We start from the raw sequence: 27,701 nt of genomic DNA, 5'->3' as shown, positions 1-27,701 counted from the left end.
CTTTCAGGGACCCTCCTCTGTCAATACAGCCGTTCAGATAGCATAAAAACAGAAACAAGAGTTGAAGAATACGAACCCGAGACAAAACTCTACGGTGGATAACCATGTATGCATAATTTTTAAAATTTAAACTAATTCCTCTTCTTTTCCTTTTTTTTCAAAAACTACTATCAATGAGGTGAAGAGTACGGCTGAACTGTAACAATATACCTATCTAGTTTGCTGAACAGCACTTGAACTTGTAATGAACTTACACGAGCTTGACTAACATTGACAAACACACCAGGAATCAGTAGGTTTCCCACTTGATTTATATGCACATTTGTTAGACACCTTCCTTGAAAAGTTAACGTATTTTAATCCATTTAGGAGAGTATTTAGGTTCTGCCCAGGAACCCCAACAGTAATGGCCCAGAGGATGGAGCATGTGGCCTGTGCCCCGTAAGCCAGGGAACGCTACTGCGGCTGTTTCCAACTCTCAAAGGAACAAGTGTGCCTCTGACTTCATGAAGGCTACAAAGAGAATTAGCCAAACACACATTCCCTGCAGCACAGCATAACGTACAGGAGGAGGTATTAAAAGAAACATCAAATGACTTTAAGTGTATTTTATACTTTACCTCATCCTTTTTCATATAGAGGTGTTCTTTCCCTCACCATCTCTGTGAACGTATTTTCATTCAGTTTTACCCAAGGCTAGTCACTTGACATGCACAGAATTTTTAAGTCCTGGTCAATAGTTTGTCCAAGTCACCTGTCTGCATAAAAATTTCATTTATGAATTATTTACTACTGAGAGTTATAAACAACAGGATTTTTCAGAGATGGCTGGTGCATCTTTGTACCAATACAGTATCTTAATTTTGCAATACCCTTTGTAATAATAAGCAAGTGAAGCCACCGACTTCAAAACCACACAGACCAACATCCTCCTTAAGCCTGAAGAAAAAAAAACTGCATATCAAATCTGTGAGCGGCAACATCACATGAGTGGTTTAGACATGAAGCTATTCAAGGACATGGAAATCTCTCGTAGGATACTGGGAGGAAACATAGCTCCAAGGTAAGATTGAGCTTTCAGTATGCACACCAACTCACTAAACTTAAGCCCCAGTAGGCCCAGCCTGTGGGAGTCATTTAACAGATGGTGGATAAACACTGAACTAGCACGGAAGAGGAAGGGAACACCACAAAACATCATTACTGGATGGAAAATCATTGAAGAAGAGAGAAACTAAAATGGAAGGTATATTCAGCACGTTCCTGGCTATTTGCATAATTTAGAAATAGCACAAAATAAATATTTGCAGATAGCAGTCCTGCATAGGTCAAAATTTTTATCTGGAACATTTACAGTAGAGAGACAAGGTAACACGTTCAGTTAATAGCTTGTCATCTGAAACACTGCTTCAGAAGTGACTAAAGAACATAAATGACTTGAGGAGTTCAAGACTGGCATCCAGGAAACATTTGTTTGCATTATGAAACCACTGTCTGGTTACTAGTCTGTTCTCAAGATTGTGCTGTGTGGCAGTGCACCTGCATGAGGCATCGATCTCTTCCAGCTTAAACAATTGTTAAAATCTTAAATTTAAGTAGCTATGCACGCTATAACTCCACATAGTATTTTTGATCATGCAAGAACACCTTCATTAAAACCATTTTCTAGGCAAGCATTAAAGAAGAGGAATAAAACATTTCACCAAAACTTCAGCTGAGAGCTTTGAAAAAGTAAGTTAAATGACAATATAAGAACATAATACAGGAAAAAAGAAAATATTTTTCCCTAATATAGAAAGGCCTTTCAGTTACTTTTATGCATTTAACAGTAGCTGAAGCAGTCAGCTTCCCTTCCCTGTGAGCATCTCTCACTCATGCTGTAATTTAAAAATGAAATAACTTAGAAGATGCAGTTAGAGAACCACAAGAACTGTGGAAGCATACTAGAGGGGGGAAATTAAAAGGAAGCTTTAGAGTCTGTCCCTACTTTTACCACAGTTTTTGAGAGAGTTTTCTAGATCCCTTTACATCATAATGAAAAGCATGTATGCCCAGAAATCATCAGCACTGAAATGTAGACACGTGAATATACGCCAATTTTGTGTGTGTAATTTCAATCTGGAGAGTTAATTTTAATTGATTTGTACAACAACTAACAAGCCAGAGAGAAGTTACACTTGTGGAAGCAAATGTTTGTAATATCCTCTCCACATGCTGAAAGAAGATTCCAAAATCCTGCTCTTTCCCATGTCTCAGTAACAAGTTTAGGTATTTTAGTGACCAATATTAAACAGTATATTTCAAACAGGCAAATTATACTGCACATAAAGCACAACAGAACTTTCTTTCCTTAGCAGTTTATACTGTATCACACAGAAAAGCGATGTCAAGCAAACATTAACCATGCTTTTGCAAAAAGGGTCACTGTAGTTCGCTTGTTTCCTCTGAACTCTTGAATCCTTGGGATAAGCATGAAGGTCTTTCATTCCCCAACACAAGACACTAGATTGCAGCTAACTAGAAATCCACTTCAAATATTACCTACTTCCTTTCCAAATGTCAAGGTTATTATTCCTGATTAACTGATTAACTAAACAACAGTCTGCAGAATAAAATTCCAGTGCAAAATTGCAACAGATCTGCATGGTCCTTATGTGCAGTGACACAATGCTATGTGTCCTCTTACTCAGGCACTTAAGCTGTGTTCATGGCCACCCTACCTACCACAATAGTATTTTTTTTTATAATGGCACCGTTCCCCCCCCCCCCCCCTCAAATCACACTGCCTAGAATAAAATTCCCTATCTGAGCTCTAGCAGTTCATAACTGCAGTGTTATACACGAAAAAAATGACATAATACAAGAATGCTGCCAGAAAACCAAGTATTCAGAATCAGACATTCCCTTCTCCTTAATAGTAAGTTGTCTTTAAAAAAAAAAATTATTAGATTACACGAATATTTACAGTCATAAAAAGGTAAAACACTTGTTAAGACTATATCTGTTAAACAAGAAACAGGTTTTGGACAACAATAGATTGTTCAGACTAACTACTTACTTACTTGAGCTTGTCTAACACTAACAGTACATCTGTCCATCTAGAACCTTGTCCAACTGCAACCGACTTGATACCCACAGGTTTTTTTAAGTACAGAAAAAAAAAAAAATCAGTAAGTACAAAGTTCTTTACCATCAAGTTAGAATAATTCTAGAAAAAGCCACTTCCATTGTGCCCTCCAGCAGCCCAGAGATGACAGAAGCTGGGGATGTTTACAGGTCCTAAATGAATAATTCAGCATCAGCAACAACTCCCCACCACTGACAAGCTCAACGTGGGGCTGGAGCAGGCGGCCGCCATGCACCTCCACCACGCCAGCTCTGGAAGCAGGACAGCATCTTCAGGCACTAACGCACCCCTGGCCCAGCGTCTAAGTGGTCGATTTTAAAGAACTGGCCCTCTTCCCCACATTTTATTATTTTAACTTGCACTTCTCCTATCTACAGGAGAGGGATCAACGCCCGACACACTGATGCTCTGGGATTTCTCCACAAAGTTCCCCGCAAGGGCCATCTCCCGCGGCCACCCCCCGCCCCACTGTCCCCTCCCGCATGCAAACAGCTCAAACGGAGAAAAAACCCGCGGGCACCGGGCACCCCCCCGCCCCAGCCCGCACCTGATCCGCCCACCTCCCCCACCCACAGGGGCTCCCCCAAGGACCCCCCTCCCTTGGCTCCAGCGCCCTCCCCCCGGGGACGAGGGCAGCTCTCTCCTCGGTGAGGAGGGAGGAGGAAGGGATGGCCAGGGCCCCCGCCTCTTCCCCCTCCTCCTCCTCCTCCTCCTCCTCCTCCTCACAGCGGAGGCGCTAGGCCCCGCTGCCCCACCGAGCCGCGCCACCACCCCGCGCCGCCCCGCCAGGCCCCGTGCCCTTACCGACGGCGCGGCGCTGGGGCAGCCCGGGCGGCAGGCTCTGACGGGGCTGGACGGTCGCGGAGTCTCACCTCAACCTCAGCGCCACCGCCACCGCCATCTTGCCTCCCCTCCCCCGGTTCGGAGGGCTCCGCCCCCTCTCGCCAGGTCCTGGCAGCTACTGAATAAACGGCAGGGCCACGGCTCGGTAGTTTCTCCCGGCCGCGGGGACTCGGCCCTGCTTTCCCGCCACCCCTGTTGCAGCACTGCCCAGGCGGCGCCAGTCTGCAAGAAGCCCTGGACGGGCCCCGTGGTGAGAGAACGGGTTGTTATGTGCCTTCCAGGACCCGCCGGCCGGTGCGGCGGGGAAGGGTTCCCTCCCCCTCCCCGCTGAGGGGACTCAGGGCGGGGGGGCGGGGAGCGGCCGCCATGAGGCGAGCGAGGGCCGCGGCGGCGCTGAGGGGCTCGGCCCGGCGGCTCTCCCGGTGATGTTAGGGGTGGGTGCGCGGGACAGCCGCTCTGCCTCACCGCATATCGATATAAATTTATAATAACTGATAGCGGGGGGCATCCGGCCAGCCGCGCCAATGAACGGGGCCTCTGGAGCCGCGGGCGCCTCGGAGCGGGGAGGCGGGAACCCGGCCCGGCCCCGGCCGTGGCCTTCCCGCCCCCCGCGGCACCTCCGGCGGGGCCCTGTCAGACTCCCGCGCTGTCACGAACGTCGTGCCTCTGCCTCTAGCGACGAGTGGCTTCTGAGAAATGTGAGAGAGGTTTAAAATCTCCAATGTCTTTTTATCCCCCCCCGCCCCGAATGAGGAGCATGTAAATGGTTCCCTGCGTTTTCAATAAGGTATTTCAAATCTGCATGGCGTTTTACCTGAAAATATGTAATTCTAGGTGTGCTAAGATCACAAATTAACCTCTTACCAGGTTTACTATGGAAAAAAAAAAAGAAGATACCATTAGGCAAGACTAAATTATCTCATTGTTGATACACTTTCCATTAAATACAGGAAGTCATACCCCACATTTGCGGGATGTGTGCCCACACAATGATTTATTCAGGCTAATAAGGGGCTCACCCTGTGGCAACCAGCATTACCTCTAAAACACTATTGTACTAAGCATGTAGTTGCTACAGTGGCTGAGTTCCACTGTTAAGCACTACGTTAAGGTGACACGACACATCTCCAGACTGAAGTGTTTGCAGTCCTTAATCCTCACTCACGCTGATGACTGCCTCTATTCACTTGGAAGTTAAAGTGTCCAAATAAAACTCCGTGAAGACAACTCTGGCATACGTTTTGCTGCTCTTCAGACGCTTAATTCCTCTGCATTGTTTTTAACATTTTAATTCTTTAAACCTACCCAGCTAACGTACTCCACCATTGCTGACCAAATACACTTGTCTTCCATATTGCCTGCTTGTCTTAAAAAGCAAAGTTTCCAAAGCCATCATGTATCCGATTGCTTTTTTCATGTTTATTTTACTACTTCCTGCCTCCTTTGCTCTGCAACCTTCTCCAATAGTTGACTTCACTTCTGAGACATGTCCAAACATTTATTTTTTTTCCCCTCGCAGCCACACTTGCGATAGCCGGCAGATCTACAGATAGCAGAATGCGTCTGAAGATAAGCTCCTCTTGCCCTGCTTTTGAGGTTTCCCTTAACCCGCGTCTCTTCCACAGTAGAAAGCGCGGGGATACAAGGTACTAGGCGCTGAAGAGCCCAACTTTTGTCACTATTAGTAATTATTTCTTAACATATCGGCAGGGTCAGCTGGAGCGCTGCAGGGCCCGCGCAACCGCGGTTCTCCCCACCCACGGGCACGGCCCCCGTTCAGACCCCGCCCGCGGGGCCCCACTCCCCAGCTGGGACCCTGCCAGGGCTTGGCGAGGGCAGCGCGGCCCTCCCGCTGCGCCCCTTCTCCGGGCCAGCCCCGGAGAACCGGAATCGGGACGCGTTTCCGCGACAGCGGCCGAACGGCCCCGCCCCGAGGCGGGGAAGAGAGGGGAGGGACCCTTTCGTGCCCCGGAACCTTCCTGCCGCCCCTCCCGTTTCCTGCCGGAGCAGCGCGGCACCGGTCGCTATGGCAGCGGGGCCGTGGGGCTGGGGGCCGTTGGCGCTGGCTCTGCTGCTCGCGCTGCTGCTCGGTGGCGCGCGCCGCCTGCGCCGCCATTACGCGGCCGCCGGGGCTCGCGCCTCCCCGAGGGGAAGGAGGGCGGCGGCGGCGGCGGCGGCGGCGGCGGCGGCGCGGGCGGGTGGCGTCCGCGCGTTGCTGGTGACGGCGCACCCTGATGACGAAGCCATGTTCTTCGCCCCCACGGTGCTCGGCTTGGGCAGGGCCGGCGCCCGCCCCGCGGTGCTGTGCTGCTCCGCAGGTGAGGGGGGGACAACACGCGCCGGGAACGGCGGGGGAGCCCACCCCCGAGGTGCCGCCGCGGCCGCCCCCGGAGGCCGGGCCTCCCGTCCGTGACGTCATGGGAAGGCCGACATGATGTCTTTGCCATATGTGGCCTTGTGCTGTGACGTAACCCCCCGGGCTGTGACGACGGGTGGGTGCCCCGGAGCGGCAAGCGGTGGCTGTGCCGTGAGGCGGCTCCACCCAGCTGTGGTGCTGCGTGTGATGTCACCGCGATGCCACGCGTGATGCCACTGCAGCGCTGAACCTCCTGGTCCTCTAGGCCTGTGCTGCCATGGCGGTGTGGCACTGCGGTGCAGCAGAGGAGGTGCCGTGCCATCCGCCTGCGGTTTGACGTCACAGCGCGCTGTCGCGGTGTCAGCGCCGCAGGCAGAGCTGCCGCGCGCGGGCGGCTTTGGTCAGAATGTTAGTTTCTGCAGAGTTTCATCGGCTGTGATCGGTACCAAAATCTCCCTCTGTATCTGAGCCTTGGGCAGAGGTTTCACAATCCAGTCTCCTGTTGCAGCACTGAGGTACTTTCAAACTGCGCGGAAGTGCCAGTAAGTTGTAAAAAGGCGCTGTTCAGCACAGCCTTTTAGCGCCTCCTTGTAATTCTGTTGTCTTGTAGAGGACTTGCTTGGATGATCCAGTTTTATTGTCATAATAATACATTCACTGTAACCCATCTAAAAATAACAGTTGCGTAACAATTCAGTAATGGAAAAATAGGCCTGAAGGGAACCTGAGGTCGTGTTGTCCATCAGCCGACTCGAAGGCAGCACCAGTGTGTCTTCGTTTGCTGCAAATGTCTAGTTTGTTCTTCAGAAGCTCCAGGGAGGGTCCTCAGCCTCTGCGGTCTGTGTCAGTGCATTAGCTTTTCTTCAAATCGCTTTTTCCTCAATCATTGGCGTAGTTTAAGCTTGTTTGTTTATTTTTCCTATTTGCCAGAATGTGGAAATCGGAGTATCCCTTTGTAGCAGCCTCTGACATATTGTAAGACTCTTATCTGCCTCTTCTGTCTTATCTTCTCCAGACTAAACAACCCTATTTCTTGCAGTCTTTCCTCATAGATCATGTTTTCCAAACCTCTGATCATTCTCATTGCTCTCCTTTGGATTCTTCCAGTTGGATCACATCTTTTTTGAAGAGCAGTGATCAAAACCTGGGAGCAGTACTCCCGCTGAGGCCTTTCTGGGGCTGAATTGAGTGGAAAGATTCTCACAGGCTCCACTGTTTCCCAGGACAACAATTTTTCACAGCACGTGACACTGTCTTGTGTTCTTCTCATGATCTACTAAAGCTCCAGATATTTTTTTTCTGCAGAACTGATACCTAGTCAGTTATCACATTGTTCAAGTTTTTTGTGCATAAGAAACAACCTAATTTTAGTTTATCTTTCAGACCATACTGCTATACCAGAATTCATGAGCCTGCAGCGAAAATGAAAGGTGATTTTTTTTTACGTTTGTGAGAGGAATATCTTAGGCTACAAACGTTTACATCTTGCACCGACAGCTACTTACATTTGGGAAAAGGGCCCTCTGTGTTTTTGAAAGCTCCAGCTAGTTCACTGCCAACTTTTCTGTTCTTTGTTTTCAAAGCTCTCTGTTGTAACAGACCACCTAGGTGAGAAGACGGGGATTAAGCTGTTGCGGAGGTCAGTGGTGTAGTGGCCTTACTGGTCACTGTGTACCTCCCGTTCAAGATTTGGTGCAGAGCTTTCAGTTGTCTTTGCTGAGGGACAAAGGTCTGCAGATCTCATTTGGCTTTTTCACAGCTATGGAGAAATTACTGAAGTGCAACGCTGCCATTTTGGTTTTGGGGACTAATACACCCCTGTTGTTAGAGGACTTTCCAAAGAAGTGTTGTGTTTCTGTTTTTGTTATATTTTCTTTTTTCTTTAGTCCTGATTCAGTGACATGAAACATTAAGTGAATTTGACACTGCCTTCTATGACTCTCTTGTGTGTCTTCGTAATGGAACTAGCAGCCCATATAGGAGAGTACGTTCAGTGAGCTAACAGATTTTTCTGTGCCTGTTTTGGGCAATTCAGATGGTTCATCCTCTCATTGTTTGGATGATTGATGATGACAAGTGAGTTGACCAAAGACTCTGCAAATTGCAACACTGAGACAAAATCATTACTTAGAAACCGTCATACTGACAGTTTTCAGATGTCGATCAAAATGACTTAGAAATTAATTAGAATTACAGCACTGTGAAAAAAAACCCCAGTCTTTTACACACTGAATAGTCTTCAGTTGAAATAATAATGCAGTATAAAAGTGCTTTGCTCTCTGTAGTAGCAGACTCTCTATTGTGAGTGCTCCATGGATGAAGTCCAGCAGCATGAGCTATTCAGCTGTTTTTGCTCTCAATAGCTTCCCATTTTTTCTTGTTAACATTTATATATTCCTGATGTCCTGACACGTTTCTCAAGCTGTAGCACATGGATCTGTTCCTTTGAGTTCAGTGTAAGTTAGGTGGTACTATTCAGATAAAACATCACCTGCAGTCAGCTGTTACTCTGCATTGCAGTAAAAGATAGGTTATCTTAAAACACTAGTGTCGTTAATGGCTTTGCACAAAAAAAAAAGAATCTAAAACAAGTCCAGCTGTACTCATGTAATCCATCTAGTGAAGGTGCACACTTAAATTAATTTTGCTGAAGCTGGAACTTGCAATCTAAGCTGCAGACTACCAAGCTGGTGTGTTCCTCAGCAAGCCCACAGATAATAATTGTTATAGTCTCCTAAAACCATTCACTCACAGTCGGCAAGAGGAGGGGTTTTTTTTTTTTCTGGTTACTCTTTGCCTCTTTGAAAATTTTACAAAGCTTGCTAGTGATGGCTCAGATTGCAACACTGCTGGAGAGAAATGCTAGATTTAGATGACTCACACCCACAACAATAAAAAATTCTAGTGTAATTCAAGACAGCTGACTACAGACTTGAATCATACATTAATACTCAGCTGTATTTTTTTTCATTTTATTGCTTCAAAGTTAAAATTGGGTTGCAAGTACTGCCCTGTACAGGGCAACATTCTGGAAGGGCCATCACAGCTCTGGCATGGACTTTGCATGGCTTATGCCAAGAAAAAATAAGGGAATGTCAGGGCAAGATGAGAAGAAAATAATTCAGTGAAGAAGGAGGCAGTGTTTTAAGATAATTAATCCCATTTCCCTGCTAGTTGTTGGTCTCAGTTTGTTATAACTTTTCCCAAATGCCTTATCTAAATTAGGCTTCCTATCTTCTTTTGGTTCTGCAAGGTCTTTGCAATCTTGCCATATTAGTTTCTGCCTTGAATTTCCTCTATGAATGATGCAGACTTCTGAAAAATCTTTATCTTTAGACAGAGATTGTTAAGGTGGAATTTTTAATTTGTTCAAATCCTTTTAGTTTGTCACTGTACTCTATTGCAGTGTCCTAGTGTTGTATGACAACTACTGCTCATTAGAAGTGACCCAGACTAGACCGTAAAATTTAATCACTTAAAGAATACACTGTGGGACAGGCTTTCCGTGTGTTATCTCAACAATTCTGTTCCACGTACTTTGGACTGGGTGTTCAGCTTGGCTCTGTGGGCCTGTGCTGTTAAGACTACAGGAGGGAGTTCACAACAGCATGTCTAATAGTGAAGGAGGAATGACCCTTCCTAAGGAGATTGATTATTACTGATTGTTTTTCAAAAAGTGGACTAAGATCCCACTAACCTCTTTCACAGAGACAACCTGGAAATTTGCCAGCGGTAACAACTTTTAGTCACCTCACTGCAAAGGCAGTTTCTCCTGTGTTCGTGAAAAGATCTTGCTCAATTGTTTTGTAGTTTATTGGTGACTTCCATTCGGATAATGTATAAGCAGTTAGTCCATATATATGCATATTAGGAGACTCCTTTTTTTTTTCTCTCACAAAGCAGGGTCAGCGTATGGAATTCACCAAAAGATATATTCAATCTTGGTAAACATTTTACAGCATTCAGAAGCGGATTAGGCATATACCAAAATAAAACAAAAAGCCCAAACAAAATATTCAGAAGAGCTAGAAATTTTGATATTTGGATGAATAAGACATCTGCTAATGAAACAGGTTGTTGGAAGCAGTTTCCCAAGCAGGTTATTCCAGAACTATAGTTTGGAAGATTTTCTGTGTCTTGGGCAGATGCATTTAACTTCGACCAGTCTTAGGATGAGGATACTGGACTGTTTGGACCACTGATCTGGTTAGACATGGCAATTTCTGATGTCCGTGCCGAATAAGCTCATGAATGGCTGCCAGCCACGCTCAGTCCATAGACGTAAGGAATGTATTCAAGGTGGGCAGAACTTTGCCTCAGCATTTTACCCTGAGCTAAGCTGAGTGTTGCTCAGGTAAAAGCTATGGAGTTTATCCCCTGCAATGTATCTGTTCCTCAAATGATGTGCTTTTACTTAATGTGTGATGATCCCGCTTAATACTTTGAGAAAAATGAACTAATTCCAAGCTAACCTAAACTAAGTTAGATGGTGTTGCTGTGTTTGCTATTTTCAGGAAATTATTACAATCAAGGAGAGATTCGTAAGAAAGAACTGGAACAGAGCTGTTTTCTTCTGGGAATTCCTGCTTCCGATGTAACAGTCGTTGATCACAGGTAACCGTTTTTCATTTATAGCATAATTTCATTGCTGTTTTTAAATAGAGGGTGAAGTCCATCTTGAAGTTAAGCGAAAGCGTACTGTGTCATTCTGAAAAGTCTTGAGGGATCTCAAAAAAAGACCATATGAGATATTTTTGCTAACTGTTAACATAAATCTAATTAATGCAGAAGACAATTCAAGTGTATAATGGGGATGATAATCCCTAGGTTAAGCTCTGTTGATACAGCATTTAGAATTGATAACCATACTTGCTGGGGTCCGGCACAGTGTGTTTGGGCAGCATGATCACATTTTGTTAAACTTGTTGCAGTGTTACACAGACGATTCCAAATTCTCTGAGTTGCCTGTGGCAGGTTTGTGTGTAGGCTGGTTCTTTACAGGAATAGCGTGGAATTCTATTATATTTATAATTTAGTTTAATCCTGGCTAAAGACAGAAGTGAATTACGGTATTAAAGACTGTTCATAATAACATGATAGTAAGATTCTTTCAAATTCAAGCCATGCAAGATTTCTTTTTTTCTAAGGTGGGATCTTGTTTTCTTTAGTTTTGTGTAGATACAAAGGTAAGTGATAAAACTGACATCCTTTCTTTTGGGATTAATTCAGGAACTGTCTTCTGGGAAGGTGATTTAACACTTTGAATCAGTGAAACTCAGAACTAACATTGTAAAGGCTTCTTAAATTGCCTGATCACTATCTGGAGTTGACAGGAGCTGAACTAGATACCGATTGCTAGGCAACATGGTACGAGTGGTTGTTCCAATTGTAGACAACTATGATACAATCCATAAAGAATATTTTTGTTTATGAAGAAATAACTGTAATAGCAACATATTGTTTTAAAACCACACCAACTGCAAAATAAGAGTTGAAAAAAAATCTGGCTCCAGGCAGGCCCTTTTCCCATGAACATATTTTCACTTGAGCTAAAGCAACTGAAACCACAGTCCAGAATATGAATCTTCTTGAGTTCTTTGCTTTTTTTAGCTTTAGGTTTCTTTCCAAGTTTTCAGCTCACTTAGGAAAACAGCATAGGAGTTGTTTTTCCTTTGGAATGAAAAGAGATGTTTCAATTCAATTCTCATGAACTGGTTTTGGATAACTTCAAATTTTGTAGTACAATCATATGACAATGCCCAAAACATTTTGGGGAGGCATAAGGAAAAAAGCTGTTAAGGTTTGCTAAGCATAAAGTCTGCTCAATGGACTATCATTTGAAATTAACACAGAGCCCAGGAGCCTACTGGCCTCTCTAATGCAACGTGAGGTTGGTTACTCCCAATACTGCTCGGTCATCCCCACTGCGTACTTGCTTTTTGCAAGTAATACTTTGCTTTGCTCTGTAGGAAGGTGAGGGCCGTTTCAGAGAAATAACTTGGATCATGCCTCTTTATTACTTTCCTTACTAATACTGCACATATTTATGTCAGTAATGACTGGTACATGATTTCCCTCAGTGAATGCAGCGCCTGAAAAGACAGATCCATCCCGTTGCCCAGAGCTTCTGGGCATGGATTAGAATGTACAATACTGTTCTAAGAAACAGGTTTAGATTTGAGGTCTTTGTCTCTGAGGTTAGATTGCTATGAGATAACCATAAAATAATTCAACTTGTTGTGCGTGGAGGGAGTGAACGGAAGTCAAGATCTTGCTGAATTTTGCTCAGAGCTTGTTTACACAGTGAAGTTAAGTGTGTTTACAGTGCATTATTTACTCTGCAGTAACTCACCATGGGGATGCTCTTTATGAAAAACATTTATGGATGTTAGCAAAATGGTAGAGGATCAGAAATAATTTCTAAATGACACTGAATTTTTAGAGTAGGTAATTTTTAGACTACTATTTTCCAGTGGTTTAGACAAAGCACCGAGACTCAGGGTTCTTGAAACTTACTCGAAGTTCCTGAATTCCTTAAGGTTAGTAGCTTTCCTATGCCTCTGTTAAAACTTCTGTAATTTATAGATTATATAAAAATGTTTGCCAGGATGGCATGATGTGAGACTTGATAATTAATACATTACCTACCATTAGATTTCCTTGAAAATTCATGTCTACGGAACACAGTTCAGGAGGCTGTTCCTCTTCGGCACTTTGTCTTCCATAGGCACTGTTTTAAGATCAGAGCCCTTTGACTTTTTTTGTTCCCTTCCTAACTATTCAGAAGATAATTTTCCATCAATGGCACATTGCTGAAGGACTGGAACTGGCATGCTGCCCATCTAACATCTCTTATATAAACACTGGATGCTTTACATTATCCAAACTGCAGACTTGTATTTTGGTAAGGAAAGCCCAAAGGATTGCTAGGTCTGGATCTGCTCCAGCCATTGTAGTGTGGAGCTGAGTCATGCTGCTTCCTCTTTCTTTGCATGATCTACAAGTGAGGGAGTAGGATTTTCAAGATGTAAAAGGGGAAATACATCTGAAAAGCAAGGTGATTGACTTGCTCTGTAATCTCACTTGGCCAGGCAGGTATACAGTCAATGTGACAATTTGAATTGCGTGTGAACTTGTAAAGAGAAAGCTTCAGTCAGTCAGCCTGTGATGAAATCTGTGTTGAAGACCAAATGCTTATTAAGCAGTCCCCTACCTTAAACAATGGCTCCGGTATAGCCAGGATTCCTAGGGCAGGACTGGTTCGGTTTCTGTCAGACAACTGCTTTGCACTGATTCTTCAGTGTATGTTTGATGTTTTACTCTGTTTGTTACCTCAGTTAAAGACAACTGAAATCTTATGTACAAATACGGTCCCAAACAGTACCCACGTTTCAGTCCTAGAGATTGGAGGTCCACATGAATCTCCCACAGAAGAGTTCTTTGCTGTAGAGGGCATGTCCAGGAGTGGAAAGGGGCATGCATGACCATGCAAACCCCCAGTCACTGCAGGTGAGCAGATGGGCATGCAGACAAGCCTGTTCCAGACTATTTTAGATTAGAGCACTGGACTCTTTCTGGTTGTGAATACAGGCACCAGATCGGCAGAGGTGTCCCTTGAGCTGGCATGTAATTATCATAGCTCCAACACTACACCAACTGAACAGCTGCTTTTAAGGGAGAAACCTTTTACAGTCTGCTTTTGTTACCATTCCCACACTAAGTTTAACACTTGGAGCAGCCCAGCTCAGAACTAGGACTTGTATTGTTCAAAGTTCAATTTCTGTACTGTCACAACTGTTCCAGCTGCTGGGTGAGGGGGGGAGTAGCAAGAGTGGGGTCTGAAGCTCGTGAGCTCCTGAGTTAGAAGGCTTTCGCTCATGGTATAGGGACAAGGGTATGCAGGAGTTAGTGTCTGATCTAATATTAAGAGTTAGTTAAGCTCCCATTAGCACTGGGCACGTCTGCCAGGCTCTGGCTGTCTACTAGTCTGTAACATTACACATAAACAGGAGATGTTTTCTAAGCTATTTTCACTTTCTGAAGAGAACAAGCAAAAAGGAATCTCAAATTACTTTTTTTTTTTTTTTTTTTTTTTTTTCCTAATACCTGGTTTGGGTTCATAGAAAGATAAATATCAGGCATTTTACTGCAGCTTCTGAAGCTTTTGTGCACAGTTGTACTGATCAGAAAATAACACTATTTGCATCTTTAATATGACAGAAAATATGTGACCCAAGTTTGCACTGCAAAGAAAATAATAGCTGAGATTTCTGTAAGCTAGAAAATTTTCCATTCATAGTACAAAGGCTTACTGCAAATAATGTTACATCTCTTTCCAAGTTTCCATGGAAATTGCACTCCGTTTGCTTTTTTTCTTATTATTATTTCTTCACTTAAGTCCAAAAGGGCTGTGATTAGACAATGCACAGGAGAGAGGACATCTGCCCACGCAGAATCACAGGCTCTGTGCAAGTTTTTTATGAGGCTGCAGAGAGGCTAAAATTCTTTTTTGTTATTATTTTTCTATTTATTTATAATAATTCTTTGTGGTTGTTGGACTTGTTTCCCCCCCAACACAAGGTAAACAGGCTTTATTGCACTTCCTCATATTTAGCTTCTAACGAACTTCCTTCCATGAGCTCCCAATGTCAGAGAAGTGCGTCTGTAAGGTCATGGGAAAAATATATCCTTAAATAAATAGTGTCTGTGTCTGATTGTGATGATCAGAAAGATACAAAATCACTCAGACCCTTCAGAGAATAAAATAAGTCACTGGAAATTTGAATATTTTAGTTAAAAGTTAGAAACAGATGTACACACAGTTTAGAAGTATATCCCATTGATCCAGTTCGGTTTTACTGTACTTAGGTGGTTCTTTGGTGGCTTTATCGATTTGAATGCAGGGTGCTACGCGCATGAAAGCTGAAGATGCATGCTATATGGTGAGAACATGTACTGCAATTAAGAAAGCTTGCCTGAAAACTGAGGGCACCAGGAGAGGTGCAGAGATTAAATCCTGGCCTCAGTCAGCTCTGGTGGCAAAGCTGCCAGTGATTTCATACCAGTTTCTGACTCACTCATTTGCAGACCTGTGTCATCTTGCTGAATGGGATTTTTAAAAAATGTGTTTATCTTACTTATGTGTTTCTGATCAGAAAGGTGGTATTACTCACTGATGCTGCTTCTTTCTTGTTCTCATATTTCATATTTTGGAACCAGTATTTAATAGTTTTAATTCTGCTGAAATAATTGTGGTGATTAGTTACATTTCTGTCTTCCTAAGCTCCTCATGGTATTATAGTTTGACATTTTATTTTATTGCTAATTCTAAAGAGCTGGTCTATGTGCTGATTAAAATTGCTGCCATGCTTTATTCTAGAAGAGCTGCGTATTTCAGTAGGAGTGATGGGATTCTCTTCATCTTACTTATCCCAGCAACGCTGTAAAGGTCTTTATTTTTTGCAGAATTTTCTTTAATTAAGAATGGCATCTGTGGGACTAGAAAATCTTAGGTGGCCACACATTCAGTGTGTATTACAGGGAAATCAACCTACATCTTTTGAATCAGTCAAACATGCTCATAATCATCCTGAATACTAGCATGCTTTACCATTACAAGATGACACGAAGCCTTTGTCAGTCAGGTGAGTATATTGATGTAGCAATTTGACTGCAGCCAAATTTCGCTTCTGTTTAGTATAATTCTTGAAATTCAAATTATTTTTTTTCTGAGAAGACAATAAAATATTTGTATTTTTATTTACGTTTCTAAATAAGCAGATTTTTTTTTCTAAAATTCTTACCACATAGCAGCTCATGCTGATACTTTAGGATATCAGAACACTTTATAAGAAGCATTCTATCAAAGTCTGCTTTCTGGCTTCTGCTTTTATAAGTGTTGCTCATTGCAATAATTTTTTAGCCCTCCAGAAAAGCTGCTTTCTGAAGCAAAGGCTTGTGTTGTAGTAAGTTAGATTTAGCTACTTTGTCCTAAGTTAGATCTTTTCCTCAATAAGGAAATCTGCTCTTTTGCTTCCCAGGTCCTTTCTCAGCTTTCTAGCATAATTAAGTTCCTTGCTGTACAAAAAGAAGGAAGGGTCTATGGTGAGAGGGAGAATGATTCTTTCAGTGCTGAAGGGGCGTGTCCCCCCAGATTACCTCTGCAGTGCAATAAGCAATGGTCCTTTTCAAAACTTCAAGGATTCTCCTTCAGTTATCAACAGACACCTGTGAAACCACGTTGGTAAAGTCACAGCAGGGTTTGATTAAAAGCAAGGGTCTGGCCAGAGAAGCCAAGGGCTCTGAATAAACACAAGGGGAAGTGAAGGAATACTGCTAAAGGACAAAATGTCATTATGGAAATCAAATCAAAATACTAAGCATAGAGATTTATACTTTTAATGCTCAAGATTATTTTAGCAGAATAAAAACTAAGAAATACTGATCTCAAAACGTGAAATATGAGAATAGAGATCCAAGCCATCCCCCAGAGCTGATGCAAGTTTGATTCAACTTAAAAAACTTCGTCACTGGTAAGCTGACAGTAAGAAAAGAAGTAAGGCTGTGCCTAATAGCTATGTTTCAGGGGTCTGGGAAAACTGGCTAGGGCTGAAGACAGGGAAATGCACTAGAACAGGGAAATACACTAGCAGTCATAGTTTGTTTTTTCTTTCTTAGTTCACATCTTCAGAAATGCCCTATAGTATTCTTTTATTAACAGCTTTTAAAAGTCCCCCACATGTGTTAAAGACAGGCATCTTCTTTGGAGCAAAGAAAGCTTCAGTGACCCATCCTGAATTTGCAGGTGGTTCATGTTCCAGCTTTGTGGTCTCCTGGTAACACAGAGTGCTGACTGAAGCGATTCTGTAACTAGACAGCTTGTGTTCATGCAGAAGGAAGTGTCTTTGGGTTTGCTGGTTTCCAATCTAAAAATTAGGGTTTCATATTAAAATATTTTCAGTGGACTTTCTTAATGATGCTAGTAAGCTACAGAAAAATACAGTCATTAGATTAAAGCTATTTTCAACAGTTTTACCCAAGAGTCCCCTTTTAAACGTGATAAACTGTAACAATCTATTTATTTTGCCAGTTGCACAGTGGAACAAAACTGTGTGTTTTGCCAACAGACACTCTGAGGAACTAATGGAGAATGACAGGCGTTTCCCCTTTGCCCCCGGAAGGTTCCCTGCTTTGATAGCCCAGCAACATCTCTGTTAGTCACTTACTTCAACCTGCAGCTGCAAATGTCTTGCTGTTAATTATAGGCAGAGTGAGGTCTGCTATCAGAGAAGAGAAAATGGTCAACTCCTTTCTTTAAAGAGTAAGTTGTATCAAAGACACAGTAAGTTAATCAAACAGGAGAAAATCTAGCAGGGATTCAGCTTAAGCTTTTGAATCTCTGCATTCCTCCCAGCTTACTCAGGGGAAAATATACTGGGAACACTTTTAAAAGCCCTCTCACAATAATGGATTGGGCGTTAACGCCTTGTTCACAAGAACTGTGTGGTTTCTTTGTGTGTTCTCATAATCTTGTTTTAATTGTAGCTACAGTACAAAATGTTGAGTGCCTCAGTTAAAATAAAGCTGCAAGATCTGAGGCTGTGACATGGTGTTGAAACATCATCCAGTTGCATCTGCAATGCACTTGCGTTTTGTGCATGTCAGGTAATTAGCATGCTGGAAAACAGAAGAATGGGTTTTGCAGCCTCTCTTGGTTAAACTGCCCTTTGGGATTCAGTCTAGAGCAGGGCAGTTATCTCAATTCCTGTTTTTCTGAAGGTCAGGATCCTAGGTGTAGTAGGTAGCTTCTGCAGCTAGTGAGTACCTGTACTCACACAGCAGTTGGAGGTAATTGCAGTAACTTCCCCCAGGCTGCTTCAGTCTCTGGAAGACAAGAAGTTTCAGTGTGTCCAGGGGCCTCATGACATTAAACCGGTTGTTGGTTTATTCCTGTTCCCTTCGTCTAACTTTGCTAGTTCAGACAGTCACTAGAAAATCTATGGAATAATCAATATCTGAGCCTTGGGAGCAAGGCCTTTATTAGGCTCATTAAGGACAGAATCTTTTCAATTACAAGGCACAGTGTCAAAGGCTGTTGGGCCACTTTAAATGGCACAATAAGCTTTCTTGCTGAGTGCCAGCAATCTAATCCTCGTTTCTAGAGTTCGTTTTCAAAATTTCCATTGAAGTCAGAAGCCATCTCCTATGCTGGCAGCTAGTAAGCAAACGTAGGAAGCAGTGCATACAGTGCCTGTGGGATGAGTGGGAGCATTCCCTTCTGTGGCAGGCTCAAAGGGTTGAGTTGATGAGCTGCAGAAGTAGGGTGTCCTTGGGGCCTTTGGGACAGGACCATGGGGTGAAGGAAATTCCTGAGAATTTTGCCTACCCATAAAAATAATAGCAGGGCATTCAGTGGGGATCTTTCTGGCTTTTTTATATAAACAGACAGTGTCAGGATAGGAAAAAAAAAAATTCCTTTAAGGACGTCCCTCCTGAGTAAGAAAAAGAGATTAGTTACTTTCATGTTGATAAAGTATTTTATTTTTCATAGGAATAGCAATGTTTGGGCTGCAGACACTGTAAAGACTCAGTGGAATTTTTGTGAGGACACAGACTTACAAATTCTCTGTTTTTATACAACGTATGCTTTGGGTCTACGTCAGCTCAGTTCTTCCACGTAGATGGAAGAACCAGAGCTGCAGAATCTTGGACATCATAATTTCTTTCTTTCCTCAGAGCCTCCCATCCAAATCAGTGGGAGTTGTCTATTGACTTCAGTAGGCCCAGAAATTGTCATTGAAACAGCAGTCAACAAGGGAAGACAAAGTCTTACTTAAAAAAATGTTAGTATGGGGAAAGTTGGAAAAGCAACCTTACAATGGATGTTGTGTAAAATGTGTTTTCTCTTAATGACCTTCCAGTTCAGATTGGCTCTGTTTACATACAAATCAAAAGCTTGTTTGTCTAACTGCCAGCACAGCAAAACTCAGTCTGGGATCTGAATATCCAGCTGTGTCTTTTGCCTCTGACATCCTCCCAGTAATAAAAGTTGTGGCTGGGATTTGGCTGGAACTGCAGATGATGTGTGAGCCAGAATTGAATTCAGTCTGCTCTTCCTCTGCAAGACAATAGAAGTTAAAACTTGTTTGTGTCAATAAAATAAGCATATACAACTCATAATCCCTCAGGGACCAGATATGATGAATAAGATGTTCTTTTTCCATCATCACATTTCTAACCCTGACCAATGTCAGTAATAAGTCTGTGAGAACTCAGGCTTTTGTCTTCCGCATTTCAAAGATGGAGCAGAAGCTGTTATGGAGTTTACCAGTGTAGATGCAGCATCCAGAGAACAGACATAGTTTTGACAACGTTTGCAGTGCTATCTAATCTAGGTTCTTTGTTCTTCACCTTCAAACTCCCTGAAGGGTATAGCACTAGTTGCAGTGCGCTATGTTAAGTGCTGTCTTTGCTCTGTAAGCCTGTACTCTCTTAACAGCTTCTCTGCGGATTGAGAGTGACAGAGACAGTAGCTTCTTCACAGGCAAAATGGTACTGCTAGCGTGCGTATTAGTTATCACTTTCCTGCCTCAGTCTTTTTTCTCCAATGGTATGTTGGTAAACTAGGCTGCTCTGTGTAGCAGAGACTCTCAAAGTTTCCTGTTGTTGTGGTTTTGTTTAGTAGGGGGGGCCTAAGGTGGTAGCTTCTGTAGGAAACTGCTAGAAGTCGCTCCCCTTTGTTCAGGGGACTTGGCCAGGCCTAGGGCGGACCCGCTGCTGGCCAAGGCCAAGCCGATTGGTAGCAGAATGTCTCGTGATAACGCCTCTGCGATAACGTATTTAAGAATGGGAAAACAGAAAAAAAAAAGAGAGAAGAGAAGATGTGAAGAAGCTGAGCGGGGGCAGAGGCGCAGAGGGGGAGGCGCAGGCCTCATGGGCCTTGCAGGCCTCACCCTCTGGCCTCTCGCCAGGCAGCCGACTGGGCCCGACTCGGTCCAGCCCGGCTGCAAGAAGTGGAGAGGAGATGAGAAGTGAATGAGATGTAAAAAAGATCCTGAGAGACACCTACCAGCCTGTTGTGAGGAACGGCTGCAGACACCAAGGTCAGTTCAGAAGGAGGGGGAGGAGTAATGCAGCTCCTGGCCAAGATTCCCCTGCAGCCTGTGGTGACGACCATGGTGGAGCAGGTTGTCCCCCTGCAGCCCATGGAGGTCCACGGAGGAGCAGAGATCCACTTGGAGCCCGTGAAGGACCCCGCACCGGGGGAGGTGGATGCCTGAAGGCAGCTGTGGCCCGTGGAGGGCCCGCTGGGACAGCTGTTCTGGAGAGACTGCACCCGTGGAAGAGATGACCCACGCCGGAGCAGTTCCACGAAGGACTGTGGCCCGTGGGAGGGACCCCACAATGGAGCAGGGGAGGAATGTGAGGAGTTCTTCCCCCCGACCATGAAGCAGCGGCGTAAAACAACATATGATGAACTGACCGCAACCCCCGTTCCCTCTTCCCCCCTGTGCCGCTCGGGGGGGGGGAAGGTAGTAGAGATAATGTTAAGCTTGGGAAGAGGGAGGGGTGGGGGGAGGTTATCTTGTTCTCTGTCTCATTATCCTGCTGTTTGTAGTAATAAATGAATAGTTTTCCCCAAGTCGAGTCTGTTTTGCCCGTGATGGTAACTTTAAGGATTTCTCCCTGTCCTTATCTCAAACCTCGAGCCGTTTTTCCTTATATTTTCTCTCCCTGTTTTTCTCGGAGTGTGGGGGGAGTGAGAGAGAGACTGCGTAGTCTGGTCCGATTGGGGCTGAACTACGACAGTTATTTTGGCGCCCAACGTGGGGCTCGAGGAATTTGAGATAAGGATTGAGTTTAATTGGGAGCGGTAATGGGCAAAACAGGGAGTGAACTTGACAAAAGAGCAAAATGATTAGGGGAAATTTATGTTCTGATTGTGGTGAAGGGATAAGTGGTGAATTGTGTGTAAATTGCATGGTATATTCACTGTTGGTGTTTTGAGGATATTATTTTGATTCTTGGTGCGGGGAATTCTTTTTCTTTTCTGTTGATGTGTGTGTATTTTAGTTAGAATTCTTAAATACGTAATTCGCAGAGGCGAGGGGTGGAATGTTGTGGTTTTGTTTAGTAGGGGGGGCCTAAGGTGGTAGCTTCTGTAGGAAACTGCTAGAAGTCGCTCCCCTTTGTTCAGGGGACTTGGCCAGGCCTAGGGCGGACCCGCTGCTGGCCAAGGCCAAGCCGATTGGTAGCAGAATGTCTCGTGATAACGCCTCTGCGATAACGTATTTAAGAATGGGAAAACAGAAAAAAAAAAGAGAGAAGAGAAGATGTGAAGAAGCTGAGCGGGGGCAGAGGCGCAGAGGGGGAGGCGCAGGCCTCATGGGCCTTGCAGGCCTCACCCTCTGGCCTCTCGCCAGGCAGCCGACTGGGCCCGACTCGGTCCAGCCCGGCTGCAAGAAGTGGAGAGGAGATGAGAAGTGAATGAGATGTAAAAAAGATCCTGAGAGACACCTACCAGCCTGTTGTGAGGAACGGCTGCAGACACCAAGGTCAGTTCAGAAGGAGGGGGAGGAGTAATGCAGCTCCTGGCCAAGATTCCCCTGCAGCCTGTGGTGACGACCATGGTGGAGCAGGTTGTCCCCCTGCAGCCCATGGAGGTCCACGGAGGAGCAGAGATCCACTTGGAGCCCGTGAAGGACCCCGCACCGGGGGAGGTGGATGCCTGAAGGCAGCTGTGGCCCGTGGAGGGCCCGCTGGGACAGCTGTTCTGGAGAGACTGCACCCGTGGAAGAGATGACCCACGCCGGAGCAGTTCCACGAAGGACTGTGGCCCGTGGGAGGGACCCCACAATGGAGCAGGGGAGGAATGTGAGGAGTTCTTCCCCCCGACCATGAAGCAGCGGCGTAAAACAACATATGATGAACTGACCGCAACCCCCGTTCCCTCTTCCCCCCTGTGCCGCTCGGGGGGGGGGAAGGTAGTAGAGATAATGTTAAGCTTGGGAAGAGGGAGGGGTGGGGGGAGGTTATCTTGTTCTCTGTCTCATTATCCTGCTGTTTGTAGTAATAAATGAATAGTTTTCCCCAAGTCGAGTCTGTTTTGCCCGTGATGGTAACTTTAAGGATTTCTCCCTGTCCTTATCTCAAACCTCGAGCCGTTTTTCCTTATATTTTCTCTCCCTGTTTTTCTCGGAGTGTGGGGGGAGTGAGAGAGAGACTGCGTAGTCTGGTCCGATTGGGGCTGAACTACGACACCTGTACAGAGACTTCTGTTTGGTCACTTGTCAGAAACTTGAGTGCTGCACCTTATGAGACAGATGCTGATGGAGTGTGTGGTGATGGAGAGGTTTCAGGGCCTGGGGTACTGTTGGAATGTAGGCAAAGCTACCTCAGTTCCTAACATGATTAAACTATTTATTGCAGAGTCTTATTTCTCGTAAGGGCAGTGACAGCTCTAGCTGCAGTACAGAGCTCCGTTAGCAATTTCACTCGCAGATTGCAGTTTGGCCGCCTCATTGTAAAAGATGCTTGTAAAGCTATACAACAGGTAGGCACAGCATTTGTTGTACCCACTCTTTTCATTAATAAAACCTTATTTGACATGTGACTGAAAGCTCTTCTGGTGACAGTATCGGTGTGAACCAGCAATGGTGTTCTCAGCAGTCTAGGATCTGGGGCTCCCCCAAATGCTCCTAGCTGACTGCAGTGGGGTGCTGCTCTGCAGCAGCATGATTCAGAGCTGCCTTTTGAAGCATCCTACAGCAAGAGAATTCCCATTTGTATTTGCTTGGCTGAGTTTGTTGTGACTTGCCCTGTTATTTTTGCATTCTGTGTCCATGCTGAAGTTCCCCCAGGCATCCCTTCAAATGAAACATTGCATCACTGAGGAAGTGAAGCCATTAAAAGTGAATGCTTTCACCAAATACTTGGAGCAAATACAGTCAGCTCTCATCTACCAGAAATGGACTTGCAAGTTGACATTGCAAAATGTGGGAAGAACAATAGTCCTTTCTTGAGCCGTTTGATGCAGTTTTTAAAAAAGCTGAGCTGTGCTGTTATTTTTTTGCCAAATTATGAATGAAGGTTTTATATTTGTTTAGAGCAAACGTAGAAGGGTTACCAAGCAAAGGGGTTAGAGTAGGGAACTTCACACTTCAAAATCCTTTTGAAGGAAGAGAAGTTTTAAGTTCTCTGCTGGATTCTGATAAGGTTTCTGACCTTCTCTGTATTTTGCTTTCATCCTCTAATAATCCTGCCTTTTTGCAGAGCTGTGGGGACGGACTGATTACTGTTTACATACCATTCTCATGGTGTGAAACACTGTGTAAGTGTTAAGGATCATTATTAGAGTTTTCCTTGCTAGTCAAAGGGTTAATTTCTTTCTCCAAAGAATGAGATCTGATTTAGGTTTGGCACAGGAGGAGGGAAGAGAGAGGATTTTGTTCTGCAGGAAACTAGGTCAGCAGGTTTTTATTATCGTGCTCACAGCCCAATGTGGTTTGCATTTAGGAATGAACTCAGTTGACATTGCGTATGGTCGATTTCCTCTTCCCAGAAAGCAGGCCTCTGACATCGCTCCATACATTATGGCTTTCCCAAATTGAATGCAAGAGAATATTTAGCTGAAGAAGCTCAGGCAGTTGGTTAGTTTGTTAGATACGTTTTTAGAGCTGTCTGTCAGGAGTGCCTCAGGAACACAGAATGAAGTCCAAGATATTTTGGAGAGGAGAAACAATAGGGCTGGCATCTTTTCAGTCACTGAAGTGCATCAGAATCAGAGAGATCTTCATTGTTTTTACACACTGTACTGATGATTGTTCTTACAGCATGTAGCATTATTTGTTTTTTGTTTTGATGTGGTCACATTCTGATCTTGGTCCTGCCAAAGTAAATTTGGAGTAATTCCTTTGCTTTCTCTGAAGCTACTACCCATGTGTGGCTGATCACAGTGTGGTCCTGCAGACAACCTTTAGATAAGGAGTTTTCCCTTATAGCTTTTGGACCATCATGACTGATAAAATATTTGAATAATCCAAAATCTTTTTCACTTCCAACTTTCTTGGCCGTATACCCTGGAGTGTATTCTTTTCCTGGGCAGCTGAGAATAGATGTCTGTGTTCTTTACCTCTGCCTGTGGAAGAACAAATTGTGGCAGACCACGCATGTTGGAGAATTTAGACTGTCTTTCTTTACAGATCACTTTCACTTTATGGAATAGTGAAAATCCAAGTACTTATAACTTAAAAAAAACCTACTAACTGATGGAGCTTAGAATGGCTATTGGTAACGTCTAGGAAAATTTCTGAGTAATAGTATTTAAGGCTGAGCATCTATTTCCAGTTTTACACTCTTGTTATTTTACAGACTTTGATGTGAGTTAATGGCTTTTCAGCATATAAAGCCATCTAATTCTATCCTGTTCTAGTCTTTATTCAGTGCTGGCATTGAGAAACCCAGACATTTTTGCAAACCAAGTTTGGCTTTTAAAGCTGAACAAGGAAAATACAGGCAATACTTAGAAGAACAGACAGTAGTAGGTTGCCAGCAATTCCTGGAAATAATGGAGTTTCACAACCATTCCCTGCAGACTGGACCTTTAGGGAGGAAAAATATCCTTGTGGCTTACATGGACAGAATAATGAAAATGCAAAGTCTGTTGAGAAAGTTTATTATGGTAGAAATTCAAATACCATTCTTGGGTTTAAACCAAAGAGCAGCATATCAAATGCCTCAAAATGATGACAGCATAGAAATAATACAGGTCAGAAAATTGCATGCAGTCTCTCCTGAACATGCTTTTAGTTCATGTTGTTGTTTTTGTTGTCCAATGCTTTTGAATCTTTAAACAGTTTCAGCTGCGATAAATGTGCTCATATAATCATCTTTTGAAATATGAACATGTTAACCAGGGATGAAGGAGGTTGGTATATCTGTAACACCCTTGTACTCTTGCATCTGTGACTGAGAGCCAAGAAAACAACAGCGCATGTCAGAATGAGAGGCATAGAGAGGACTTACACATACACACAATAAACATCTGAGCTGAGGCAGCATTTTGAAAATTGGCTTCTGCGTAGTGGCAACAGAAGGGCTTGTAGGAGAATCTCCATAGCTTCATTCAGGGATGACAAATTATTTCATTCAAATTTGTAGCAACTCAGAAAATGTCACTGTTGCTGGAAGACTCGGTTTGTATTTCTTTCTCCCTAAATTGAACTAAGTTGAATTAAACTCTTAGCTCAAGAAATGAGAGATGGAAAAGACTGTCTCCTCTAGTGGCTCTCCAGAGTGTATATAATATCTCTTGAGGCTGTCAGCCGTGTGAAGGTAGGTTAAATAAGTTTGGTCACTCTTACTGTGAATGAAAAGGGTAAAATCCTGCGTTTTTATAAAGGCTTTGTGTTTCCCAAAAGAGGCCAGAAAACATCACAGATCATTAGAATATCAGAGCTGTCACTGAAAATACAGTAGCTTCTGGGTTGAAACCGCAACTGTTAACAGCACACAGTAATGCCATGTGTATGAAAAAAGTCTGCTGCGGTGTATTTGTGCTCTTTGAAATGAGTGAACTTGAGAGTTTCTGAAAATGAGGTTGGTAATGCAGAAGAGCAGTGCATGTATGTCAGCAAATGAACAGATGCTTGCAGAAAGCTGCGGGATAAACAGATGCCGAGTGATGCTGGTGTACGAAATAAGCCATTTGTGCCCATTCGGGGCTTTGCTGCATAAAGGATGCAGCCTGCAGATTTAAGTAGGTTATTATGTTCTCCCCTATGGCCGGGGTTACAGGCCGGTCTAGTTAACTGCAGAGTAGTCACTTTGTGGAACAAACATGGAGGCCATAAACTAAAATCGTCTTTCAGAGAGCAAAAGCTTTGTATGGGTGCATTTATTTTTTGTTTTTAAATGTAACCCTATCTTTACACATTAAAACAGCTATTTAATGGTTAGAATATGATCTCTGAGCTATGAGCACAAACCCTGTTTGTCCCTTTTGTGGGATTAAATATATTTAGTCTTGCTTTATTTGTAGTTATTATTCCTTCTTAGTGTTTAAACTGGTAATTAACCCTGTCCTTTGATAGTTTTTTATAGCTGGGAACAGGCTGACAAGAATGGTGCTCTTTGTTCTGCAGGAAGGTGGGAGCCATGCCAGGTTGCTATACTGTATCTGTTTGCCAAACTCAGGTAGCCATCTCCTCGGGCAAGCCCTGCACCAGGAGACAGGGAACAGCAATCTTCTCAAACTTGGCTGCTCGCTGCCGATCTTTTCTGAGAACAGGAATTGGTTGGTTGATTAATTTTATTGGCAACTTATTGTAGGCAAAAGGTGCCAGACTGAAAGCACTGGTGAATGGTAGACATAGGTCTCACGCAATATTACACACAAGAGAGTGACTTTACACACCAGGGCGTGTTGGTACACTTCATTGTTGCTTCAAATTGATTGCTGCAAATTGATTGTCCAATGCGATACAACTTTTGTCTGCTTTCCTTGGATGCCAGTAAGAAGAATAATTAGAAAAGGGCTAAAAATGTGTTGGTATTCAAGCATTGTGCTGCCTTATCTCTTATTCCATCCCAATCCTTTAGTATTATGCTCAAAGAGGTGTTGAGCAGAGTTGAAGAGCCTCTGTACAGAGTCCTCATACAGCTTCTGCTATGTTTAGTGCTCCCTGTATCTACAAGGAGGTAAGGAAGGACTTTTTGTCTCCATTCTCATATATCCTTATTCCAGGAGAATGGATATGCTCTTGCAAGAGCAATCTGGACCAGTGTTCTGCCAGCATGGGATGTTTGGTCCCCATTCTGTTGACAGTATCCTTCCACAGTACCCTTGCTGGAGCCTTCACACAGCTCACAAGTGATCTCTGGCTCCACAGCAACTACAGTGCTCGAGTAATCTCCAGCCAGTCTTGGCAGCTGGACTTTCCCAGTGACCTGTATTAACCAGAAGTGTCTTGGGAGGTTTCCCAGTTCCGCCATGCTGCCTTTGGTGTTTACAGCTACAGTAACTAACTCCTGATAGTTATACCCAACTTGTGCTCTGATTGCTGCAGCTTGGTCCCTGTTTGCACATGGGGCCTTCTGATAAGGCAGGCATTTGACCTTTCTATTCTTAACCCATTAACATTTAGGAGAGCTGCTCTCCTCACCTCTAGAGGCTGTGTTCCTCCCCCTCCCCCCAATATCTCTGTTCCTGCCAGATAAGATTACGCCTGGGTTATATATTGATCTAAAAGCAGAATGCCAAATGCAGCCTGCTGTAGTTCAAGGGCAAATTCTGAATCTGTATGAGTGAGTTTGCATGCTTCGGTTCAGCAGTGGAAAGGTAGTGACCAGTGCCTCTTTTTGCCCTCTCAGCAGAAC

General features: G+C 44.0%; 2 protein-coding genes across 6 annotated transcripts in view; one reads left to right on the top strand and one right to left on the bottom strand.

The window, feature by feature from the left end:
* The window catches only part of NCOR1 (nuclear receptor corepressor 1), a 72,731-nt gene extending 68,703 nt beyond the window's left edge, over nt 1-4,028 (bottom strand). For 4 of the 5 annotated variants that reach the window (XM_086763240.1, XM_086763243.1, XM_086763244.1 and 1 more), the window contains exon 1: nt 3,932-4,028. The gene's annotated coding sequence lies outside the window, so the exon portion shown is untranslated. Of the gene's footprint in view, nt 1-3,190; nt 3,280-3,931 lie in introns of all 5 variants that reach the window. The other variant, XM_086763242.1, reaches the window with a different exon arrangement.
* A 1,117-nt stretch (nt 4,029-5,145) lies between these two features.
* PIGL (phosphatidylinositol glycan anchor biosynthesis class L) overlaps nt 5,146-27,701 on the top strand; it is a 64,050-nt gene continuing 41,494 nt past the window's right edge. Inside the window, exons 1-2 of the mRNA XM_086763211.1 lie at nt 5,146-6,288; nt 10,841-10,940. Coding sequence (XP_086619337.1) covers nt 5,997-6,288; nt 10,841-10,940 — 392 coding nt within the window. The 5' untranslated portion in view covers nt 5,146-5,996. The remainder of the gene's footprint in view (nt 6,289-10,840; nt 10,941-27,701) is intronic.

Source organism: Chlamydotis macqueenii, chromosome 19 (assembly GCF_036417535.1).
Source record: "Chlamydotis macqueenii isolate bChlMac1 chromosome 19, bChlMac1.mat, whole genome shotgun sequence".
Classification (NCBI taxonomy): domain Eukaryota; kingdom Metazoa; phylum Chordata; class Aves; order Otidiformes; family Otididae; genus Chlamydotis; species Chlamydotis macqueenii.
Note: the sequence above shows the minus strand (reverse complement) of the source record. Positions and strands in the feature narration are given on the sequence as shown.